The sequence below is a fragment of the Diadema setosum genome, chromosome 1 (assembly GCF_964275005.1).
Source record: "Diadema setosum chromosome 1, eeDiaSeto1, whole genome shotgun sequence".
NCBI classification, from domain to species: domain Eukaryota; kingdom Metazoa; phylum Echinodermata; class Echinoidea; order Diadematoida; family Diadematidae; genus Diadema; species Diadema setosum.
This window is the reverse complement of record NC_092685.1, coordinates 7115270-7137844: the sequence shown is the minus strand read 5'-3', so window position 1 is coordinate 7137844 and position 22575 is coordinate 7115270. Positions and strand designations below refer to the sequence as shown.

The 22575-nt window shown below is 38.7% G+C and overlaps 1 protein-coding gene across 1 annotated transcript in view; it reads left to right on the top strand.

The window, feature by feature from the left end:
• Positions 1–282: 282 nt before the first annotated feature.
• Positions 283–22575, top strand: part of LOC140226362 (transmembrane protein 179-like) — a 43099-nt gene continuing 20806 nt past the window's right edge. The window contains exons 1-4 of the mRNA XM_072306848.1: positions 283–408; positions 7675–7865; positions 13372–13506; positions 15071–15197. Of these exons, the coding sequence (XP_072162949.1) occupies positions 310–408; positions 7675–7865; positions 13372–13506; positions 15071–15197 (552 nt within the window). The 5' untranslated portion in view covers positions 283–309. The remainder of the gene's footprint in view (positions 409–7674; positions 7866–13371; positions 13507–15070; positions 15198–22575) is intronic.

Here is a 22575-nt window from a genome sequence, read left to right as displayed (position 1 = left end):
CCCCCCCCCCCCCCCTCTTCCGGTTCCGCGGGCCGATCGCGATGTGAAGTATGTATCTCCCTCCCATCCAGGCAAGTTTGAAGCTTACGCCCACCCTAAACGTTGTCTTTGTTTATGCTGAGAGAGCAGTCGGCTTTACGTACCGCGGGTATGAGTGATAAGTACAATATGAACGTAGTCGACCGATCTCGGTACGGTCGGTAATTCCGTCCCTCCTCTATCTAGCTAGCTCTGGCTGGTACATAGTGTGGTATCAATAATACGGTGTTCACCTGTTCACGGACTCAGCATCTGGCAAAACGCATAAAAATGGCGATTCAAGGAATTCTCGCCGTTATCGAAACTATAATGTACTTTGTTGTAGGTATAACAGGGCTAGTGGCGGCTGTTACCGTCGGCATATCACGGGTAAGTTTAACGAGAGGAGAATTTGCAGAATTTAGATTATGATAGGCTCCTGGCTGGACCTGGTTGGGGGCGTAACGCTTGAGTCGTTGGTATCCCGTTCTTACACAGTCCCGTCTGCTGCAGTTTGTGTTGTTGAAAGAGGCAATCACTCACTGCACATGCACTGAGCTAGCTGAACAAGTACATTGGCGATACTAGCTGTAAACCCTACCACAATTTTGATTCTGAATTTTATGCTTTAAAAAAAAAAGCCAAATTGTATTCTCTAGTGACTCACAGTAAGCAGATAAGTTGAGTCCATGTGATTTCACCCAGTGCCAGTCACAGTGAGGTAGAAATAGAATAGTAAATTTATCACCATTATTTTGACACCATGTTTAAATGCAAGCATGGTGTTACCGTATACCGGACACCAGGGGCCGTATTCTGAGAGCTAATTAAGTGTCTTATTAGCACTTAATTACCGAATTGGTATTCTGAGAGCATGATTAAGTAGGGGGTATACAGTATTAACTACCATAGCAACAAGACTCAAGAGTTTTGGCGGGAAGGACTACAGGGATACGCGTTTGTGCGTATCAATGCGCGTGCACCTCTGTACTGTCTGAGAGGACTTAATCACAGAGTTAATTACGAATCGGTATTCTGAGGGTGTAATTAAGTATGAAAGTTAATGGATAACTTAATGATACCAAAGAGTGTCAAACTACACCGATAATGGCGATATCACGCATTACATCGTGTTTTCTCTGACACAACGATGCTTACCGTCTTCGGTAACCGAGGAGCGGTTGAATCTTGTTATCATGGTATCCGTAGAATTATTCAGAGAAAAAAAAGAAATAGGGTAAGGCAGGGCTGCACACTAACCCATTTTTTCTGCCGGTCCAACCTGTCTCTGTCGGACCGGTAAATGCCCCGGTTTACCATTTTTTACCGGTCCGAACAGAAAATTTACCGGTCAACAACGACAACCTAAAAAAACATTAAATGATTTGCAAACTTATTTTCTTGTTTTTTTATGGACGTACCCCCTTACCCATGTACATTTTACAGATTAATATTTTTTTTTAAACTTGCATTATTTATTGCACAAGAAATTTAAAAAAAAAAGATAGGAAAAAATAGAATGTTTGTTTGTGAATTACAGTGTAAAATGATAATGAACAAAATCAGATTGTATCAAATGCGTTTGTGACTTTTTCTAAACATCGGCGCACGAACTTGCTGCGTAACCTGCTCTTGGTGGTCAGTTGGATTGCGACGATTTAATGAATTATTTTAGCTGTGATATTTTCTTTATTTTTCTCCCGATAATCTATTCGCATTGTGCATGCGTTCTTGAAAGGTACACGACATGTAGGGCCGAATTCGCAATCCTTTTTGCGCCCCGATTTCCACCTAAAATATTAGCGGGATTGTGACGATTTCATAAATTACTTCGGCTGTAATATTTTCAGATGCAAGCGCCAAAAGAGGCTGAAAATGTGTCCTTTATTTTTCCCGATAAACTCTTCGAATTTCGTAAGAGCGTTCTTAAAAAAAAAAATGCACCACATGGCCGAATTCATGATACTTTTTGCGCCTATTTCTACCTCAAATATCAGCGGGATTGTGACGATTTCATAAATTACTTCGGCTGTAATCTTTTATGATGCAAGCGCCAAAAGAAGTTGAAAATGTGTTCTTTATTTTTCCCGATGAACTCTTCGAATTTCGTAAGTGCGTTCTTAAAAAGATGCACCACATGGCCAAATTCATGATACTTTTTGCGCCTATTTCTACCTCAAATATCAGCGGAATTGTGGCAATTTCATGAATTACTTCGGATGTAACTTTTTGTGATGCACGCACCGGCGAGAATGGTTGAAAATGCGTTCTTTATTTTTCTCCCCATAATCTCTTCCCATTCCGTACATGCGTTCTTGAAAGGTATACGACACGGCAGAATTCACGATCCTTTTTGCGCCTATTTCTACCTAAAATATCAGCGGGATTGCGATGATTTTATGAATAACTTCGGCTGTAATCTTTTATGATAACGCGCCAAAATTGGTTGAAAATGTGTCCTTTATTTTTCCCGGATAAACTCTTCCCATTTCGTAAATGCGTGATTAAAAGATATACGACACGGCCAAAAATCATGATTCTTTTTGCGCCTATTGTTTCCTCAAACTTCAACGGGATTGCGATGATTTCATGAATTATTATTCGGCTGTAATCTTTATGATGCACTGGCCAAAAGGGGTTGAAAATGTGTCCTGTATTTTTCTCCCAATAATCTCTTCGCATTTCGTACATGCGTATACGACACGGCTGAATTCACGATCCTTTTATCGCCTATTTCTACTTTAAATATCAGCCGAATTGTGGCAATTTCATGAATTACTTCAGATGTAATCTTTTGTGATGCACGCACCAGCTAGAATGGTTGAAAATGCGTTCTTTATTTTTCTCCCCATAATTTCTTCGCAATCCGTACATGCGTTCTTGAAGGTATACGACACGGCCGAATTCACGATCCTTTTTGCGTCTATTTCTACCTGAAATATCAGCGGGATTGCGATGATTTCATGTATGACTTCGAATGCAATCTTTTATGATACACGCGCCAAAAGGGGTTGAAAATGTGTCCTTTATTTTTCCCCGATAAACTCTTCGCATTTCGTAAATGCGTTCCTAAAAGATACACGACACGGCCAAAAATCATGATTCTTTTGCGCCTATCGTTTCCTCAAACTTCAACGGGATTGCGATGATTTTATGAATTATTATTCGGCTCTAATCTTTATGATGCACGGGCCAAAAGGGTTTGAAAATGTGTCCTGTATTTTTCACCCAATAATCACTTCGCATTGCGTACGTGCCTATACGTCACGGCCGAATTCACGATCCTTTTAGCGCCTATTTCTACATCAAATATCAGCGGGATTGCGATATGTCATTAATTATTTCGGCTGAAATCTTTTGTGATACATTCACCAGAAGGGTTGAAAATGCGTTCTTTATTTGTCACCCGATAATTTCTTCGCATTTGTGCATGCGTTTTCAAAATTATACATTGCATGCAGGGTCGAATTCGATATTCTTTTTGCGCCTATTATTGTTTACTCAAATTCCAACGGGATTGCGAAATTTTCATGAATTACTATTCGGCTGTAATCTATATGATGCAAGCGTCAAAAGGGGTGAAAATGTGTCCTTTATTTTTCTCCCTCTAATCTTTTCCCATTTCGTACATGCGTTCTTAAAAGGTATACGACACGGCCGAATTCACGATCCTTTTTGCGCCTATTTCTACCTCAAATATCAGCGGGATTGTGGCGATTTCATGAACTACTTCAGATGTAATTTTTTATGATGCACGCACCAGAAGGGTAAAATGTGTTTTGTATTTTTCTCCCGATAATCTCGTCGCATTTGTGCATGCGTTTTTGATAACCAACACGGCATGCAGGACTGAATTCAAGATCCTTTTTGCGCCTATTATTTCCTCAAATTTCAACGGGATTGCGTTGATTTCATGAATTGTTATTCGGCTGTAATCTTTTATGATGCACTCACCAAAATGTGTCCTTTATTTATTATTTTTTTTCTCCTCTATAATCTCTTCGCATTTCGTACATAAGCTTTTGAAAGATACGACGCGGCCAGTCGAATAGATGATCCTTTTTGGGACGATTTCTACCGCAAATATGTAAGCGGGACTGCCATGATTTCATGATTTTTTTTCCCTCCCTAGTATTAGCTATTCACATTTTGTGCATGCGTTCTTAAAAAGTACACGGAAGAGCCGATTTCGTGATCCTTTTTGCGCCTATCTTCATTATGAGACCATTCGGAGCGAATGAAAATATTCATTTGTGAAATGACTGTGTAAAATGAAAATGAACGCAATCAGATCCATTTACTGTATCGCTGAATATCGAATGTGTTTTTCTAAAAATCGACACAAGTAAATTAGTTCTAACATAACTGCCACGCTGCTGCGAAGCCGCGATCGGATCGATCTTGCGTTAAAAAAATCATGAGTAAAATGACCCGGCAGAAATGCGTGCGCTTCTATCAATGCTTCTTGTCTGGCATGACCGCCGATCGCAAGCAAACGAAAAGCAGTTACACTGTACATGCTCTGCATGTATTGCATTGCATGGCAGTGCGTGCTCAGCGCCAAATGCGCAAGCGAGGGCGAATAACTGGTCGACTGCTAGTGCTCAAAACTAATGTATGTTTACTGTACAAAGTGCACCGGTAGACATAAACGAAAACTTGCGTAAAACTTGCTGAACAGTGCGATATCTTGCATTCTGTTTCTCCCTGATCGGGGCTGCTCTTTTTCTTTCTACTGACCCCACCAATGCTTTTTTTTTTTTTTTTTTACTGGTCATGTCGGACCGGTAACTTGTGGATTTCCTGAAAAGTTACCGGTCCGACAGTGACTTTTACCGGTCTTTGACCGTCGGACCGGCGCTAGTGTGCAGCCCTGGGTAAGGGCACCAGTATTCGGTCAGACACCAGTATTCGATCACTTATCACTAGTCACCAGACAGTAAGTTCAACTGTCACAACACACGCAAATCACATTAATTCACATACTTGCACACTCATTCACAACAGGAAACTCCCTTGGCCCCCTCCAAAAATCCATCCAAAATCCCAAATTTTACCGTCAAAAGTGCAGAATCGGCGCTACTTTCAAAAAGCGCGCGCGGATAAGGCCCAGTTTTAAGAGTACAGGTCGCCGAAAAAGCGCTAAAAATCGAGAAATACGCCGTTCTCTCGCGGGATTTTTCGCTAATCGCAAGCTTGGAGTGTAATGGTATCCTCAAAAACGCAAAAGAAAAACAAAATTTCCGTACGTGCCGATGCAGTGTCCCAATGTGCAAGGGTTGAATGCAAGTGCCGAGGCCCCAGTATTCGGTCACCAACGGTCGCCGCAACGTCCCCGATGCAATTTTGCGCCAACAAGGTAGCGTGCGCGCATTTTTCAGCTGCCTTGAACACGCATTGACTTTGAACGCGCACATCGCGTGACCGAATACTGGTGCCGGTGACCGTATACTGGGGAATTTTCAAGGTGAAATATTTCGGGATTTTGTGCAATTCTGTTAGATATTTAACAAAATGAAAGTTGAGATTAAAGAAATTTGATATATTTCACATACATTGCTGTAGATTTGATGTATGTATGTATTATTTTAGTTTGAAAAATATTGCAAAAAAGCTTAAGTGACTGAATACTGGGGATGTAACCCTATAGCCGATCTTCGAGGAATTCTGTCATTTTATGTGAGCAAAGAGGTTGAGATCTTCGCGTGCGTAGGTGAGGGATTGTAATCAAATACAGTGTACCATGTACCGGAGTGTGCGCACAGAGCTCTTGGGTTGTAATTACAGGGGGCGAGCAGGAGTGCGCATTGAGGGCATTTGTGCGTGTAATCATCATTTTGGCTTCTAACAACGCGTCTGATTGGATGGGATAACAATAAGATGGGAGGGACCTAAGATAATTACAGGGGACTTAATCATACCTTAATTACGTCCTCAGAATACCAATTTTGCCCATGATTAAGGGCCTATTAACTTCACGGCTTAATCACAAAGTTAGTTACAGACTTAATTACGACCTCAGAATACCACCCCAGTCCATGGTATTAGGCCTACTGGTATAACCGGACACGCACATTTTTGCGTACTAATGACATTCTGTATGCGCGAGACTTTGTAGATTAGCCTCACAGAACTTTGTGTGGACCAAAATGGCAAAAAATGCGACATAAAAATGTAAAAACACAAAGAAATTTTTACCTCAAATTTATAGTTGAGTGACCCGCACCTCGTCATAGTTGATATTTATGCATGTTTGAATCACATTTCACGACTGAAATTCTATGAAATCCCACTCACATACAGGAAAAATGCTGAAGATTCCAATAGGACCAGAAGTTCACTGATCGATATAGGAAATTTGTATTGTCCTCAAACGCGAACGATGCGGAATAGTTACCAAGTGTGCTAAGGGCCCGCAACTCGTCACCCGCGCGTGCAGCTCCCATAGACAAAGCACGTAAACTAGAAGTAGAGTGTAACCAGTTGTCAATTTCTCACAAGGTTTTATTGCGTGAACTGTTCGAAATGTTCAAGACGGACATTTTACCGTAAAATACGAAATTTGAGCCTCATTTGCCGATTTATTTCTTTGTCATCCACTCGGTGAGAATGTGTATGGTGATTTGTGGGATAAATTGTGATTCTGGTGCAAGGACTAGGTGCGAAAGATGTCGATTATTTCATTGCGAAAATCGTGTCCGGTAATACAATGCGATTTTGCACCGCGCAAAAAGACAACTTTTTTTAGAGGGGTATGTTTGAAGCATATTTTCTAAAAACTGGAGCGAACAATTGACATAAGTTGGCTGAATTCGTAATTTCCAGGAGTCTGTGAATAAGTGATGTTATTTTTAGCCGAAATTTCGTCCTCTGAGTATGGAATTCAAAGCCACGAAAAAAAAGCATCCGGTAATTGGATCTACTATCCTACTAGTATTCACCTATCCATTGGCATTTAGAATATACTGTATAATGTATTCTAAAAACTGCTATGATGAGATTGTTGTAACTTTACTTAAAATTTGGTAACTTTTTCAAATATCAATTGAACTCTTTCATTAAATCATTCTTTATCTTAATCTCGTCTGTAAGAACATCTGTTTAGATCTAAATCTAGTCTCTATTTCTTTCCACAGTTTTCAGTAATGTCTCTAACAACTTACAATACCCAATGTTACTGGCTACCCATTTGAGTTTGAAAATTGGTAATAGTTCTACTCTATTGCAAATTTGATATTTTTTATACAACTACTTGAGCTTTTTTTTGAACAAGGTACAATTACTACTAGATCTAGATCTAAACATAAATAAGTGTATGTTTGCAGCTGTTGCTGAATAGAAACAATGACCAAATTTGAGATAAACTTAAATTTACATTGCATTTTGATTTTGTATAAAAAGATGACTAATCCAATTGTCTGAGAATATGATGGTAATGTTGACATTGGTGATGATTTGATGAAAATGACTGAAAAGTAATCCCACTTTACCGGTATTTTTTTATTTTTTTAATTGTAATTGAAAGTATATAATAGTGACGGGAATGAAGGAGAAATATGTGATGTTGAATTGTTGGTGGTGATGTTTTCCTTGAACCTTGAAAATATAATCCTGATAGCAGCTTGTCCATGATCTTGTTTTTTCCTCTTACTGCAGAATGCCTTCAGTGGAGAGTGTATTTTGTACAGCAAGATCACATGGTGTAATGAAACAGCCATGGGCTTCACAGAGCTTGGAAGTCATACTTCCTGCTCCTTCGCGGTGGTAGTCCAGTGTGTGGCATCATTCTATGCCATTGCCTTTGGTGTCTACTACATCCTCATCCTACTGAACAAAATAGAAGGACTGTGAGTATAGCATTGAATTGTAGTATTTCCATAATTTCAAGCATTGAGACTTGTAAGACAGTTTAGCAAGTGGTTAAATTTGTGATCAATTCATCTATAAACAAAGCATAATGACAAAATATATTAATGTCATCACAAATGGTTGCATTAACAAAGTTATTGAGAGTGATCTAACAACCTTGGGGAGGGGGCAGACTGAAAGAGAGGAAATTTAAAAATAGAATTAATTCCTTCTTTGTGAATAGTAATAATTTCCAAACATTCATATGGGATCCTGTACAGAATTTAACTCATTGTGGCTCAACATACCAATGGAGCAGACATACCACATCAATCAATCCAATATGCCAACTGTACCCTACCACCATAGCTCAATAGATCTATAAATGTTGTTTCATTTCAAAGAAACAATTTAGAAAAATTTGCAAATTCTTCATTCCTTTCTACTGATGATCTGTACAATGGCCAACTACATCTCTTGTTTTGATGTTTATTTGAATGTTTTAAATCTAAAAACTTTCAGCAGAATCTCACCCAACATCTAGCATTTGTGGTGGCAAGTACCACCAGTGACCAGTCTTTTCTTTTCTCTCTTATGTGACTTTCATTCTAAGCAACTGTATCATTCCAAAGTGTAAATTCTCCTCTCTTGGGTAGTTTGTTTCAATCCCCCTTTTTTGTATTTAAAAAATCAGTCTCGATAATAACTGCCGGTCATTGATCTCCTCAGAGTGAGACATGAATCAATATTCTTACCTACAACAACAGCAGCAACAACAAAAGAATTGGAATATCTGTTCCATGTTCCCAAAGTCCAGGGTTTCCTTTGCAGTGGTGGATCCAAGCAGGGGCACACCACACCAGATGCATGCCCCGCCCCTGTAATTTTTGTAAAAACATAAGAAATGATAAGAAAAAAATGGGGGGGGGGGGTGCATGCCCCCCCCCCCCTTTAATTTTGTAAAGGCACCCCTCCTTAACAGAATTCCTGGATCCACCCCTGTTTTTCAGAAGACATTTTTGTATTTATGCATATCAAGTGGCCAGTGGTGACTGAGACCTACAGTTTTGAGTAATTTTGCTTACAAAGTGAGGCTTTACTAGGGCTTTTTACACTTGTGTTTCTTAACCCCGGACTTTCTCTGACCCAGGACTATCGTTAGTCCCGTACCAATTTTTTCAGCTTTTTACACTCGCCAATTAGTCCCGTACTATCTCTTGTCCGGGGCTAAGGAGAAAACTGACCTTTTTACACTCGTATTTCTTAGCCCCGGACTTTCCAAACCACATGAATATTCATAATTACACTGTGTACTGTACACGTACACGCACGCACCGGCAGCACTTGATTACCTCATTTCTGATTGGTCAGTGAGGGTCGGACTTCGTCTCCGTCGCTTAGCCCAGGATTATTTTTTCGTTCTGTTTACACTCACTTGCTTGGCACCGCAATTGCGGTGCTAACCCCTGCTATTTTGCAGGGCCAGATAGTACCGTACTATCGGTGGGGCTAGCCCACTTTGGCAAAAACGAGTGTAAACAGAAAGTGGGCTAAGGATAGTCCCGTACCAACGGTGGGGCTAAGGCCCCCCCCCTTAGCCCCACCGTTGGTCCGGGGCTAAGCAAAAATTTACAAGTGTAAAAAGCCCTACTGTAGCCCAGGTAATCTGACACTGAACACAGATAATGGGGTCCTTCAGTTGATTTAAATGGTATTGCGAATCCAGCCACATACTGGTTTCATTCATAATAGGTTTGTTGTGTTTGCCATTGTTTGCATTGTTAAATGATTCCTGGAGCATGTAAGCTTATTATACATTGTAGCACTATGGAGAAAAAAAGTCTTCACAATGTAGTTCTAACTTATTGCATTTTATAAAAGAAAGAAGCTGTGTTCAGGATATGTATTATGCCACTACTCCTTTTGAAACTGTGTAAGTGTTTACCTCTATGTTAGAGTACATCAAAATCTTACATGTAATGTCATGGTCTAATTTCAGTACTGTTAGATTTGATATCATGCAAGCTCTCAGTTTGCTATGCAAGCAGGATATTCCTGTTTTTTTTTTTTCCCAAAGCATGTTTACAATTACCACATGGCCCCTCTGTGGTAAACCCTATTAGACAGCTCATACACCAGAACACAGCAGGAAGTTATGTGCATGTCCTTCTGTATGTAAACAACATCCAGAGTCACACCTCCCACATATTCTGTTTACACAAGCGGCACAGTCTTCTCAAGGCAGATTAGTATGTGTGCATACAGTGAGGTGGCTTATCAAATCTGGTGTATATTGCTACTTGTGTAGTCAAATCACTGCTTCACTGTATGATACATCAGTGATACACTGAGATTACTAGTAACCATTGAATGGAGTAGTAAATGCTTTATTGATTGATTGATTGATTTATTACACTTATAATATCATAAATTAAAATAACTGCTGTTAATCTAAATTTTCCTTAACTTTTTGCCTGGCATATTTTTCCATCCTCACAAAATTGGTCAAATGTCAGTTCCCAGATAAGGTGTGGTATTTTAATATAAAAAGTGCTGCTCTAAGTGCAGTCAATTTCTTTTAAAATAAAATGGTAAAGAGGCTGTTGCGTGACACTTGTGCCCCAGGCGTACATTATACAGTTGTGAAAGAAGACATGTCATTTTAATTAAGTGTGTGTGTGTGCTTTCTTTTGGTGTTTCTTCTCTTTTCAATGCAAATAGTAAAGATGACATTTTTAGTTTTTTTTTTTCTTTGCTTGTGTTCTGGTCCATATTTGTGCTGTATACTCTAAGTGGTAAGAGTTATGAGAATCCTCCCGTCATCCTCCAAGTAAAAGGAGGGGCACTCCTTCTAACGCATTGCCTCTCCATACTCTCACACATGTCAGCTGCATAGTGCCACCCCCTACTGATACATGCAGACTTGTGTACTCTACCTGATAACAAATATGCAGGAGGCTACCTGAAAAAAAGAATATATATTTTCCCAAAATATCCGTGCAAAAGAATCTGAGAGTCTTCCCGATATGGGAATTATTATGGCTTATGAATATGAATGTATAAAGCAAAAATATCTGATAGCTCTCTGGAACCTCCCTAATTTTGATTTTTAAATGTTGGCAGTGGGTCTGGTGTTGGCCCAAGGAGGTTTTATATGTGGAGTTCCAACTGGCTGTAATTATTCAAACAGTTGTCAGATTTCTATTGATGTACAAAAGAATTCCACAGGTGCACTTGTGCCAATGAGTGTGTTTCTACTGAGAGCACCTCGCATGAGTCCCTCGCATTGCCACGAATTGTCCAACGCAGCACCTCGTATATTTTACGACCACTCGAGCTGTTTCTACTGAGCAATAAAATACTCGGTGATGCAAAGGTGACGTGCAAATGTGGTGATTCCGGAAGTCACGTATTTTCAGGTCACAGATCGGGTCACGCGAGCACTGCCTTATGGGAAGGTAAACAATACAAAGATGGCGCCATACACAGACAACCCGTTTCTTCTTGCCTTACTCATATCAGCCACTCAGACATCGGCATCGAGACATGAATTGAGTTCAATTCAATTCAATTCATTTATTTTCATTCTCCTTTTTTCCAACAAAACATAACACAATATAAATCAGGTATTACATCATAAATATATAAAAACATTTGCCTTTGCGATAGATAAATGATATCGGTAAACATAACAGCGCATACTGGCAAAAAAAAAAGTAATACAAAGTCATGCTTCAGTTGAAAAAAAAAAAAAGAATAGAGAGGTCCACTAAAAAGCAAAGCTTGTATATTGTGAACCACTCATGAAACTTATGAATTACTTATTTACAAACACTTGTCACAAATATGATATAAGACAGGACGGGACAAAACAGAAGAAACATCACTTGCCAGAATAGATGAAAAGAATGGAAGGAAAGAAAGAAAAAGAGAGAATGAGAGAATGCCTACACGCTGAACAAGGAAAATGGAACAGGGGATGGTAGAGAATGTGCTTCATAGAGTTGGCGCTGCATGCACAGCTGTGTTCCTTCTAAAGTTCCTTTAAGAAGGAGAAGAGGTAGCCGAATGCCAGCTACGGGAAATTCAGCGACTCGAAGCTGAAGAAGCGTGCCAGTGGTGTAAAATCAAAGTATAACACTATAGGACTCAGTAGTAGTGCAATCGGCTGTTAATCACGCGAACAATAGACGATGAATTAATTCACATGTAGGGCCTATACACAAGCGAGGTGGTACAAAGCATGATGCGTGCGAAAATACGGTCGCTGTGCCGTGTACACATATTAAGTGTCGGAGTGTGTGCGATGAACTGATTGAAAAGCGCGGGGCGAAATTCTAGACGTCTGGTACACAGCGAATTTCGCTACCCGGTGTGTTTCTACTGAGAATCGTCGCTCGTATCACCACGCATCGACCACCTCAATAGGTGGACGACGGAGCACCACGCATCACCGCGCATCGGCCACTACCTGATCTGTTTCTACTGAAGAAAAATTTGAGGTGTCACCACGCATCACCACGCATCGGCTGGTATCACCACGAATCACCACGCATCAGCTGGCATCACCTCAAATTTTCGTTGCTCAGTAGAAACACGCTCTTTGATGATCAATGTTCCACGCCGCCGTCTTGCTGAGCAATCTGAAGATTCATTTTGAACGTTATCATAATGTTGGCCATATTGTGCTTATTTATCTATCAAATGAAATAAAAATGATAAAGCATGTAAAACAAAAGTCAATCCCATACAGAAATTTGTGCAAAAGTGTAAATCAGAGCTGTATCATGTGAAAATGTCTAAAACTGTACCATCATGGAAAGCTGGTTTTATCACTTTTCCGCTTAATTTCCACAAATGAAACTAATACGGAATAATCTTCAAGTATAATTCTTTATTGATAGATGTATATCAGATTAGTGCCCGGGTATGCCCAGTCAAATAATTTTCATCTTTATTTCAGCATTTTTTGCTCAATTTCTGTTCGCGCATCCTCATGTCTGTACCACCTAACTTTTATAAAAAGGGATAGCAAAAAGTAATTACCATCACGAAGACTTATCTTCCTTTGAAAGTGGCTGGTGATTATGCAATGAGACACGAGTGAATGGTCTTCGTATCTGCGTGGCAGATCCTGTTTGGCACATGCTTCAAATATTTTTGAGCGGCGGCTTCGAACATCTAGCAAAGGAAATAGACGGTTGTGACTCCATTCTCTAGAACCTCCTTGGTTGGCCTTAAAGCATCCAGTAGTGTACTGGCAGGTCTGCTGATAAATTACTCCTTCTGCAGCAGGTCACAGGCAGCTGGCTTAGATGAGCTTCCAGCTTGTTGCGCCATCTGCAAGGTGTTTAAACGCTCCTCCATTTCTTAAGAATCCATTGTTGTCTGCTCATTGTTTTAACACTTTCCGGTCTAGCTCAGACAAGTCGACTTACAAACTTACAGGGAATGAAGTGAGACATCAGTAACCACATGGCTGTAATTTTCATTTCTCTACCACAGGAAGTTCTTGACGTTACCAAGCATTGTTATCAACGTGGCTTTTGCCCTGCTCCTCTTTGTGGAATCCTGTGTGGTTAGCGTTGGATTCAAGCAATTCTGCAGTGGACTGACCTCAAGTCCAGGCACTGTCTCCGAGTAAGTATTCCAATCCACAGACCATTCTCCTTGAAATCTCTTTGTGGTGAAAACCTGCTAATTGATTCCTCATTATTTCAACATGATAGTTTCATTGTGTAGTGGATTCTCGTGTTCAGTGCAATGATGTTAAAAGAAAAACCCACACAAAACCAAACAAACAAACACAAATTCTACTTGATTCTTATGCCCCTTGGTAGGTATGGTTGTAAGTCCTTTATTTTTCTTCTTCTTCTTCTTCTGTCTTTTTTACACGTAGGTCAGCTATCTGTTACTCTTTTTGTTTGTTCAACCTGATGTCTTTCCAACTTTGGACCTAGCATCTCATCATAATGATTTATACCATGTGTGTGATAAATTTTGTCAAGGCATGCTGTGTGATTCATACTTTGTTTGAACTTGATCAAGTGAGTCAAAATGAGATTGATAAAGATGAACTACACTTTATGTTAGTGTTGACTTCAATTTGGAAACAAAATGTAAACAGGCAGCAGAGTTACAGCTGCTTTTCAGTTCGACTAACAGAAGAATGTTATGTAATTTTAAGGGTTGTTATGTTTTCTAAAATCGATTACAATTATATATGAAAAGAAAGTGAGGACATGGTCTGTCAGCTCTTTCATCGATTTATTTACATGTATATTGAGGGTACAAGTATTCTCTATGTCAATAAATGAGAAACTATAAACATGTCCCTATCTTTACTGCTGCATTGGGATATATCTGTCTTTATCACTGCTATCCAGATGATAGGTGCACATGGATAACCAATATAATTCATTATCCTGTCATATTCATGATATCAGAACTTGACAACATGGCACTCGAATTATCCACAGCCATATTGACATGAATGTGCATTTGAGGTAAAGTGTGAGTTTAAAGTACACTGTTCTTGTCTGTGTGCAGTTAGGGCATTGTGTTCTCAGTGAACCTTCTCAGGTGTCAGTGTTGGTACATGACATGTTATAAGCTTTGCCATATTAAGGTCAGGAGGGAATGGGGGAGGACAAATACTTTAAGCAGAATATTTTTTTTTTTTTTTTGCTCAGCAGAGTAGAGGAATTTTGTGTATTCTTAATTCTGCAGAATCAAACATTAAATAGTGTTACATATTTCAAGCAAAAATATTCAAAAGAATTAATTTTTGCACTAGTTTCTTGTTGCACAAAATGCACAAAACATGCCACAGAAACTTCCCCTTTTACGGTAGTGATTATTGCGTGGCCCTAACTTCAAGGGGGAAGAGTCAATTTATGGTAGGGAAAAAAAACCCACCTCAAAACAAAAATGTATAGTAAACAGATGCAGTATTAGTCTTTATACATGTAGTTGACTGTTTTACAGATCTATAGGCTGTGAACTTTCGTAGCATACTGTTCCAAACTTTAGTTTACTAAAGCAGTCAACAAATTTCAAAGGTCTTCGTTATTGTGTACAGCTGTTGGGATTTTTTTGTGTGTGTGTTTTGTAGGGGGGGGGGAGGGGTCAGCCATCATTTTTGATATAATCTTTGCATTATATTTATTTTGTTTGTTCTGTTTTTTTCCTTATTTGTGTACAGCTGCTCAAAAGGGTCTTCAGTAAAAAACTGGAATATCCAAACACCCTGTGCAGATCCTTCCCTTGTGTACAAGGAACATCCTTCCTATAGTGGGAGTTCATACTTCGGATTCTTTACTACTGCTCAGGCAAGTTTAGCATCTCACAGATTACCTACTTCATGTCATTATAATTATGTCTCCTCTTTTCCTTTGGAGCGTTTTTCCATCTTCTCAAATAGCAGGAGTGACATGTGATATTCTGTGAGAAGACAGTGTAATTGTAGATATTGCTGTGTTGGCCAGGATATTCATCTATATTCATGGGTTCTGCCACTTCCTCACCATGCATGTTTGAGCTGTATTAAGCAACTTGCAGTGATATTGTGCATGATACAAGGAGTTTGGCGTATGTTTGTATGAATGTATGTCATATGTATATATATAATGGATAGTTTGCACAAGATGACAAGGTAACGACTGGTGAGGCAATGTGATAAAGGGATCCATAATAGTTTTAAATTTTTGACTGATATCAGTGCTTGCAATCTATTATTCGTAGGATATTTGTGCTAAAGTAAATGGTGCATTGTTTGATAGAAACAGATTTATGACTTCTCCTCTCTATGAGTCAGCATAAATTTTGCTTTCTCTTTTGTTTCTAAATCTCCCGGTCTTTTTGACCCTCCACCAAAAAAAACAAACAAATAAATAAATAAATAAATACAGATAAAAAGCCCTCTCATGCAATATCTGTCCATAACTGAAGGATTGGCATTGATTGAAAATCCCTGTGGTCATATCCATTTTTAAAGCTTTTTTCTGGACAACAACAACAACAAAAAAAAAAAAGGGGGGGGGGGGGGACTAGTATCTATTCTGCAGTCATATAACAGGAAGTAACCAGTATAATTTGAAGAAAAAAAAAAACATGAGCAAAGTTATGATATCTGGCTCACTGCCACAATACTTTTGAAAAAGTGGATTAGATTCAAATCAGTCTTGAGCAGAAGTTTTTTTTTTTTTTGCTATTGACAAAATTTCCTGAGAAAGAAATGAAAGAAGTTATGACTGTGGTTTCATCGAGAATCAAGTTAAATTCCAAAGTACTTCCTGGTGCCTGGCTATCATTATCTGGTATTCTTCAGAAAGATGTGTCGATTACAGCGTGCATACTGTATTTCATCTTCATGCCAAAAAGGGTTCTCAATTCAATTACTGTATATGTGAAATATTTTGTGGTGTGAAATATGTGTGTTTGTATGTGGGTTTTTTTTTTTGTGTGTGTGTGTGTGTGTGAATTTTGCTCTGAGCCACAAAACTATATCAAAAATGATAACACATGATTGTTTTTGAGCCATCAGACGATGTCCAAAATTGTGCAATTATTGTACAAACAAGCAAAGTACATTGATGTTGGGTCAGCAGAAGACAAAAAACAAAAAACAAAACAATTTGATCATTCAAAAGTGCCAACATACAGTCTTTGTTTCCTTAGTATTATTTTGAGTCATAGTAACAGAAGCAGTAATTAATCAATGTAGCAGATACCATACTCACAGCTGATAACATGGGTTTGCGATATAGTAATCTATGAATGACTGATCATTTTGAAAAACATCAGCCATGTGTTACATTGTTTGGTGATATGCGGCTTTAGTATTAACACATTTGTGATCAATGAATGGGCATGTGGCATGTGAAGTATAAGAACACAGACGGTGAAGATTTGCTCAGTGAATTCATGATTAAGTCAAAGAAGAGAGAGAGAGAGAAAAGTGAGGGCATAGTTACTTGTTATTCATATCAGAAAAGAGGAAAAAGAGACTGATACTTTTAAAGAACTGTCCTTGCGGTTTGCTAATGAGATTTCAACTATTAACTTGAATAGTGTTTGGGAGGCACGTACAAGTTGTATAGGAACCAATGTATTGGGGAAATATAACCAAAAATTATTCTTAAAATACCACCATAAATTGTTCTTAAAATACCACAAACCTCATAGGATATTACTTGCTTCACTTACCAGGTTGGCACTGTGTTGAATGCTCTGTAATCAGTGAAGTGGTGTTCATGATGTAACAGTATGGAAGAGTGTATTCTTTCACAATGATAGCAACAAGGTCAGACTTTGTGTCCCAGCCTCTTCTCATACAATGTACATTTCATTTTGTAAGAGGAAATCTTGTCATGCATGTGTGTTTCTGAAATGCTCTTTGAAATGTTATTGTTGTTTACTTCAAAATTGTGATGCATTCTTCAGGACTATGAAGTGCACAATCTCTCTCTACATTATCTTCAAATTCAATACACACTTGCACCACAAAGCCTGCAGAAATATGTGTATTATAGAGAATTCTTTTGTCCAACATATGCAATGTGTATTGTGTGAATTGTAGCATGTGGTTACACATTCATATCTCTTGCTGTGTGTAGCAATGTTTTATGTGTTGTTAGTGTTAGTTATGATTTTGTTATCTACATAAAACAAAGATGTTTGCCTTTTTTTCAGTATATGTACATTGAATGACAAGTTTATTTTAAAGAGTGATAAATGTAAAGAGAACTTTACTAATTTTGGTGTTTATACAGTTCTGAGTATGGAAAGAGAAAGTAAATGTTTTACCTTTGATATGCGAGATATCATGATAGTGCTTTAAAAATAACAATGTTAATAGATTCATAACTAGTTTGAATTGAAACTAAAAATAAATTTGAACAATAAATGGCTAAAATGAAGGGGAATTTTTTACTCTTCCTCATAGAAACACTGACAGTGAATGTTAAAATTTACAATAAACAGATACAGCACAAACCATGGAAATGTTGTATCTGGGACTTGGGAGGTTAAAATTCACTTATAAAGGTACATTGTAGCAAGTGAGGGATTTTTGAAAATTATGGAACATACACAGTTGTACATGAATAACTAAAAGCTGAAATGAAAGATAAGTTTTTAATCTACCATACATATTCATGAGACAATAGCAATGATTTGTAACAATTACATTAAAAAAAATGGTGACACAGCAACAAATTACAAATATGTGGTTTTGGGACTGTTGAGGTTAAATGAATATTGACAGTGTTCAACTTTACCACACATATAGTTTTGCTCCATTACCCATCATTCTAGGGAGCCTCATGGTTCTCCGTCCTCTTTTGGCTGATAATATCCTTTCTATCCATTTTGCGTCGTGTGAGGGATAAAGACCCACTAGCAACAGGCAGCAGTGAAGAACGCAGACCCATGCTGTCTTAGAAAACAGTCGAGTAGGATATGGAGAAACATAAACGGTAATCTTAATGTGCATGTCCTACACTATTATCCCACCCTATGGGCGTCCTAGCATGCACTCATATCCCAGCAAGTTTATTTATATTTTGTGTGAATTTTATTTTTTGTGGTTGTTTTCGTTAAGTGTGGTCTTTTGGTCCTTATTCTATCCTGTTGCTTGATCTTGCCTTGCACAGTTTATCAAAGTGTTGGTTAGCTTACTAGTTTATTTTTGAAAATGCTTGCTGAATTGCTTGATCATAATTTGTTACCCAAAACAGTTGGATTGATACAGAAGTACCAAGTACTGCTTTGTTTTTCAAAGAGAAAAAAAAAATGCACAGCGGACACACACACACACACTCACACTCACATGATAAATGCTGAAAGGGCAGGACTCGGTTTCCTTCTACTAGGTGATACAAAAAACATTTCCCACTTTTGATCCTAAAAGGGACTGTACAGTTCAGGTGAGGATTTAGCTCTTAACGTTTTGAGAGATATTCAATAACCACTTTATTAGATGTCAAAGAGCATGCAATTCTTAGGGGTATCAAAAGTTTATTTGATGAAAATCAGTTTTGACATGGCTGAGATATCCAAAAACAAGGTGAAACAAAGAGATCCTAATAAAAGGCGTAGCCTGTCGCCTTTTATTATTATCACTTTTTTGGGGGATATCTCGGCCATTTGAAAACCAATTTTCATCAAATAAGCGTTGGATCCTTCTTAAAATTACGTGCTCTTTCAGATTTCATAAGAGGTTTCTCATTATTGCACTTAGGAATGTTATAAACCTGAATCCCCACCTCAACCAGTACTGTACATGTTCAGTCCCTTTAATAGTTCAAAAACTATACATCAGATAACACTGACATTGATATGAGCAATATCTGAATAGTGTACAATTTTGTTGGCGGTAATTTATAAATGATAAAGCATAAATCAGTTCCATTTTTAAATTCAAGATGTATTTCTAAGTTAGGTTTCAGATTTTGCTCTGTTTTCAACCGTCTGTACAAAATTGTAACTTTGCACAGTGGTCAATTGGTGTGTATGGGAGTGTGTGGTTAACACCCTGACAATGGTCCTGAACAATGGCCAGGATTAGAATGTTCTTTTACATATTCATGAGAAATTCCACTATCACAGCTAATCTTTATTCATCCTGAAATGTAGTGCATGCAAGCACATGAAAACACGTACTTATGTTTTTCATATGCATGCAATTTACCCTTTACCATGAATTCAGACTAGCAGTGCCCAGGGCAATCCATCATGAATTATTGATAAAGCATTCATGTTCCATGGAGCAAGAGTCCAGGGGCCCGTTGCATAAAAAACTTACCGCAGCGGTAACTGCCTATTTTCTGCGGTAAGTAGGAAAACTGCGGTAAGTATAAGATTCAGCTAAAATTTGCGTTGCATAAAACAGTTGCGGTAAAGTTACCGCTCCAAAGCTACGGTAAGTGTTAAAAAACTGTGGTAACTTAACCGCACCTACATAAGATGCGGTTACTACCATAGTGACAAAGAAAATGGCAGCTGTGCTACAAGCATTTCGAGCCATCAGAGAGAGGGAGGAGTTTGAGAGAGCGAGAAGAAGGGAGAGGGTATTCAGAGACAGAAATCACCCGCTAGATGTTTACAATGATGAGGAGATATTTAGGAAGTACAGATTCACACGCGAAGGGTGCATCAGGATTATTGACATGGTGGGTGATTCTCTCCAACACAACACAAGAAGAAATCATGCACTGAGCCCCAGCCAACAAATCTTTGTGGCATTGAATTTTTTCGCCACTGGGGCCGTGATCGACACCACGTCAACTGTCCATGGAATTACAAGGAGCACCGCATCCAGGGTCATACACAGAGTTTCTAATACTCTCGCCACCTTGAAGGACGAGGTAGGTCTTGAGTCTACTTTAAAAAAAAAAATAAGATTAAGAATAAATTGATACTAGAAATAGAGTAGGCCTATGTCTACTTCCAATAAGTCCATGATTACACAGAGCAGTGTCTCGTCTAAAAGGCTTCAAATCATCTAGCTAGGCCAGTCTTATAATCTGTGGGCTAATTGGTCGTCAAATGGGTAAAAAAGCTCTGACAAATACTGTAAAGCAGTCCAACAATAAAGTATTTCATAACTTATGATATAAACTGAGTTAAGAGGAAACGTGTGTGTGTGTGTGTGAACTGGACGGCCGGTACTCTATAAAAGGGCGTAGTTAGCCCGGCCGCGGATATAGCAGTTTCCAAGTCTCGACAGCGCCGGTATCACCGGCGACATACATGGCCCGATAAACGCCCAATTTCTTTAAAATATATGGCTATAATTACGGTTTAAATTAGACTCAAAAGCTACCCATGAACCTTGCAGTTCTATCATTACGTGACTTGAAGTAAGTTAGCTTAGTTTATGGATGTATCGAGTGAACATTGTGAATCGGATCTTCCGAGTCGTCGCCTCAGTTAATTTATCGTCTTCAGTCCCATGTAATCACTTTCATGGGGCTTTGCCTTTGAGCTAGAAGTCTAACATGCTTAAGCTATGGCGCGGCGTACTAGTACGCGGTAAACACTTGTCAACTAGTAACTACTGTAAGGGGGTTGGTTGGTGTTTCAGTCGTATACAGTTAAATGATTTAATTTACTTCAAATGTGGTTTACGCGAGCTCTGCCTCTTTGCTTTTCTCTGTATTAATAAATTTTCCATGAAAATATAAACAATACCATAATAACTACGTAAACTTACTTTATTACTAGCGTTCCGTTGGCAAGGCAGTCCACACTTGCCTCTAGCCTGCACTCGATCGAAACGTACATGTGTACGTCGTCGAGTTTCGTATAGAGAGAGTACGTCAATTTATAAGCACGTCGGCTTTACTACTATCACGTACTCTATCATGTGCTATCTGACACGTGACCACGCTCTCTATGATAAATGAAAGACCAAAGATTGGCAAGACACACACTGCAGTCACAGAACTCTACACAGAGAGAGTTCTGTGTGTAGAGTTCTGTGACTGCGTGCGCTGGCCTTGATTGCTGGCCAGGGGGACATGATAGGAGCATGTAAGCACAGAATGTTTTGAGATGACGTTTTGTCCCTGCTCAGAGCTAGAGCTCTAAAAACAGCGGTACCCCAGGTACAGCTGTTTGGGGTGGGGGTGGGGGGGGGGTGGGGGGTGGGGGAACACACAGTACCGGTACTGGTTGAGGGGGATTCATCTGTCCATAACATTCCTACGTGAGATAATAAGAAACCTATGAAATATGAAAGAGCATGTAATTTTAAGAAATATCCAACGGTTATTTGATGGAAGTTGGTTTTCAAATGGCTGAGATATCCATAAATAGTGATAATAATAAAAGGCAATAGGGCACTGATCCCTTCATTAGGATTTCTTTGCCTCAACTTGTTTTTGGATATCTCAACCATTTCAAAACCTATTTTTATCAAATAAAATGTTGATACCACTAAGAATTGCATGATCTTTGACATCTCATAGATTGTTTTCTGAATATCGAACTAAATTCTCACCTCAACCAGAACAGTACACATATCCTTAATATGGGGTGCAACCATGGACCCTACCACCTTCCGTAGGGGAAAAAAAAATAAAAAAATAAAAATCCACAAATGACAAAAACAGCAATCAAATATTTCAAATATCATGGATCACTTCCATTCATTTCCCTGGGAATTCCCCCCCCCCCCCCCACAAATACCGGTAATTATGAGTAGTATAATTTACAGGCATATGTTGAAAAATTTGTGGTGATTTTCCAGTTCAATCATAATAGTATTCAATGTATTACAATATGTTGTTGACTTTTATTACATTCTATTCTGAGTGTGTGTTGCCTGTGGGAGGTGCACTCGGATAAAGACCTATAGCATGTATTACGCACTTAAGGGTGGTAAACTGCTAATTTTCAACAAAAAGGGGGTGATATCTTAATCAAACCTGTTAAGAGGGGTTATATTTCCTGACAAACAACACAAAATCCTCATTTGCCGGTGTATTTTTTTTGGCAAGAAACGTGTTTAGGGGTTACATTTTTATTTTATTTTTTTAATTTATAAACTTTCTTCAGATATCACTGCCATGTCTATAGGCCCTACTGTACAATTTTCAGGGGATTAATTTTCGCAAGTCAGTGCGTCGCAAAATTTCAATATGAACATCTGGCTCATATATATAGCCCATAAATGTAAACACCACAAAATCAAGCCAAGTTATG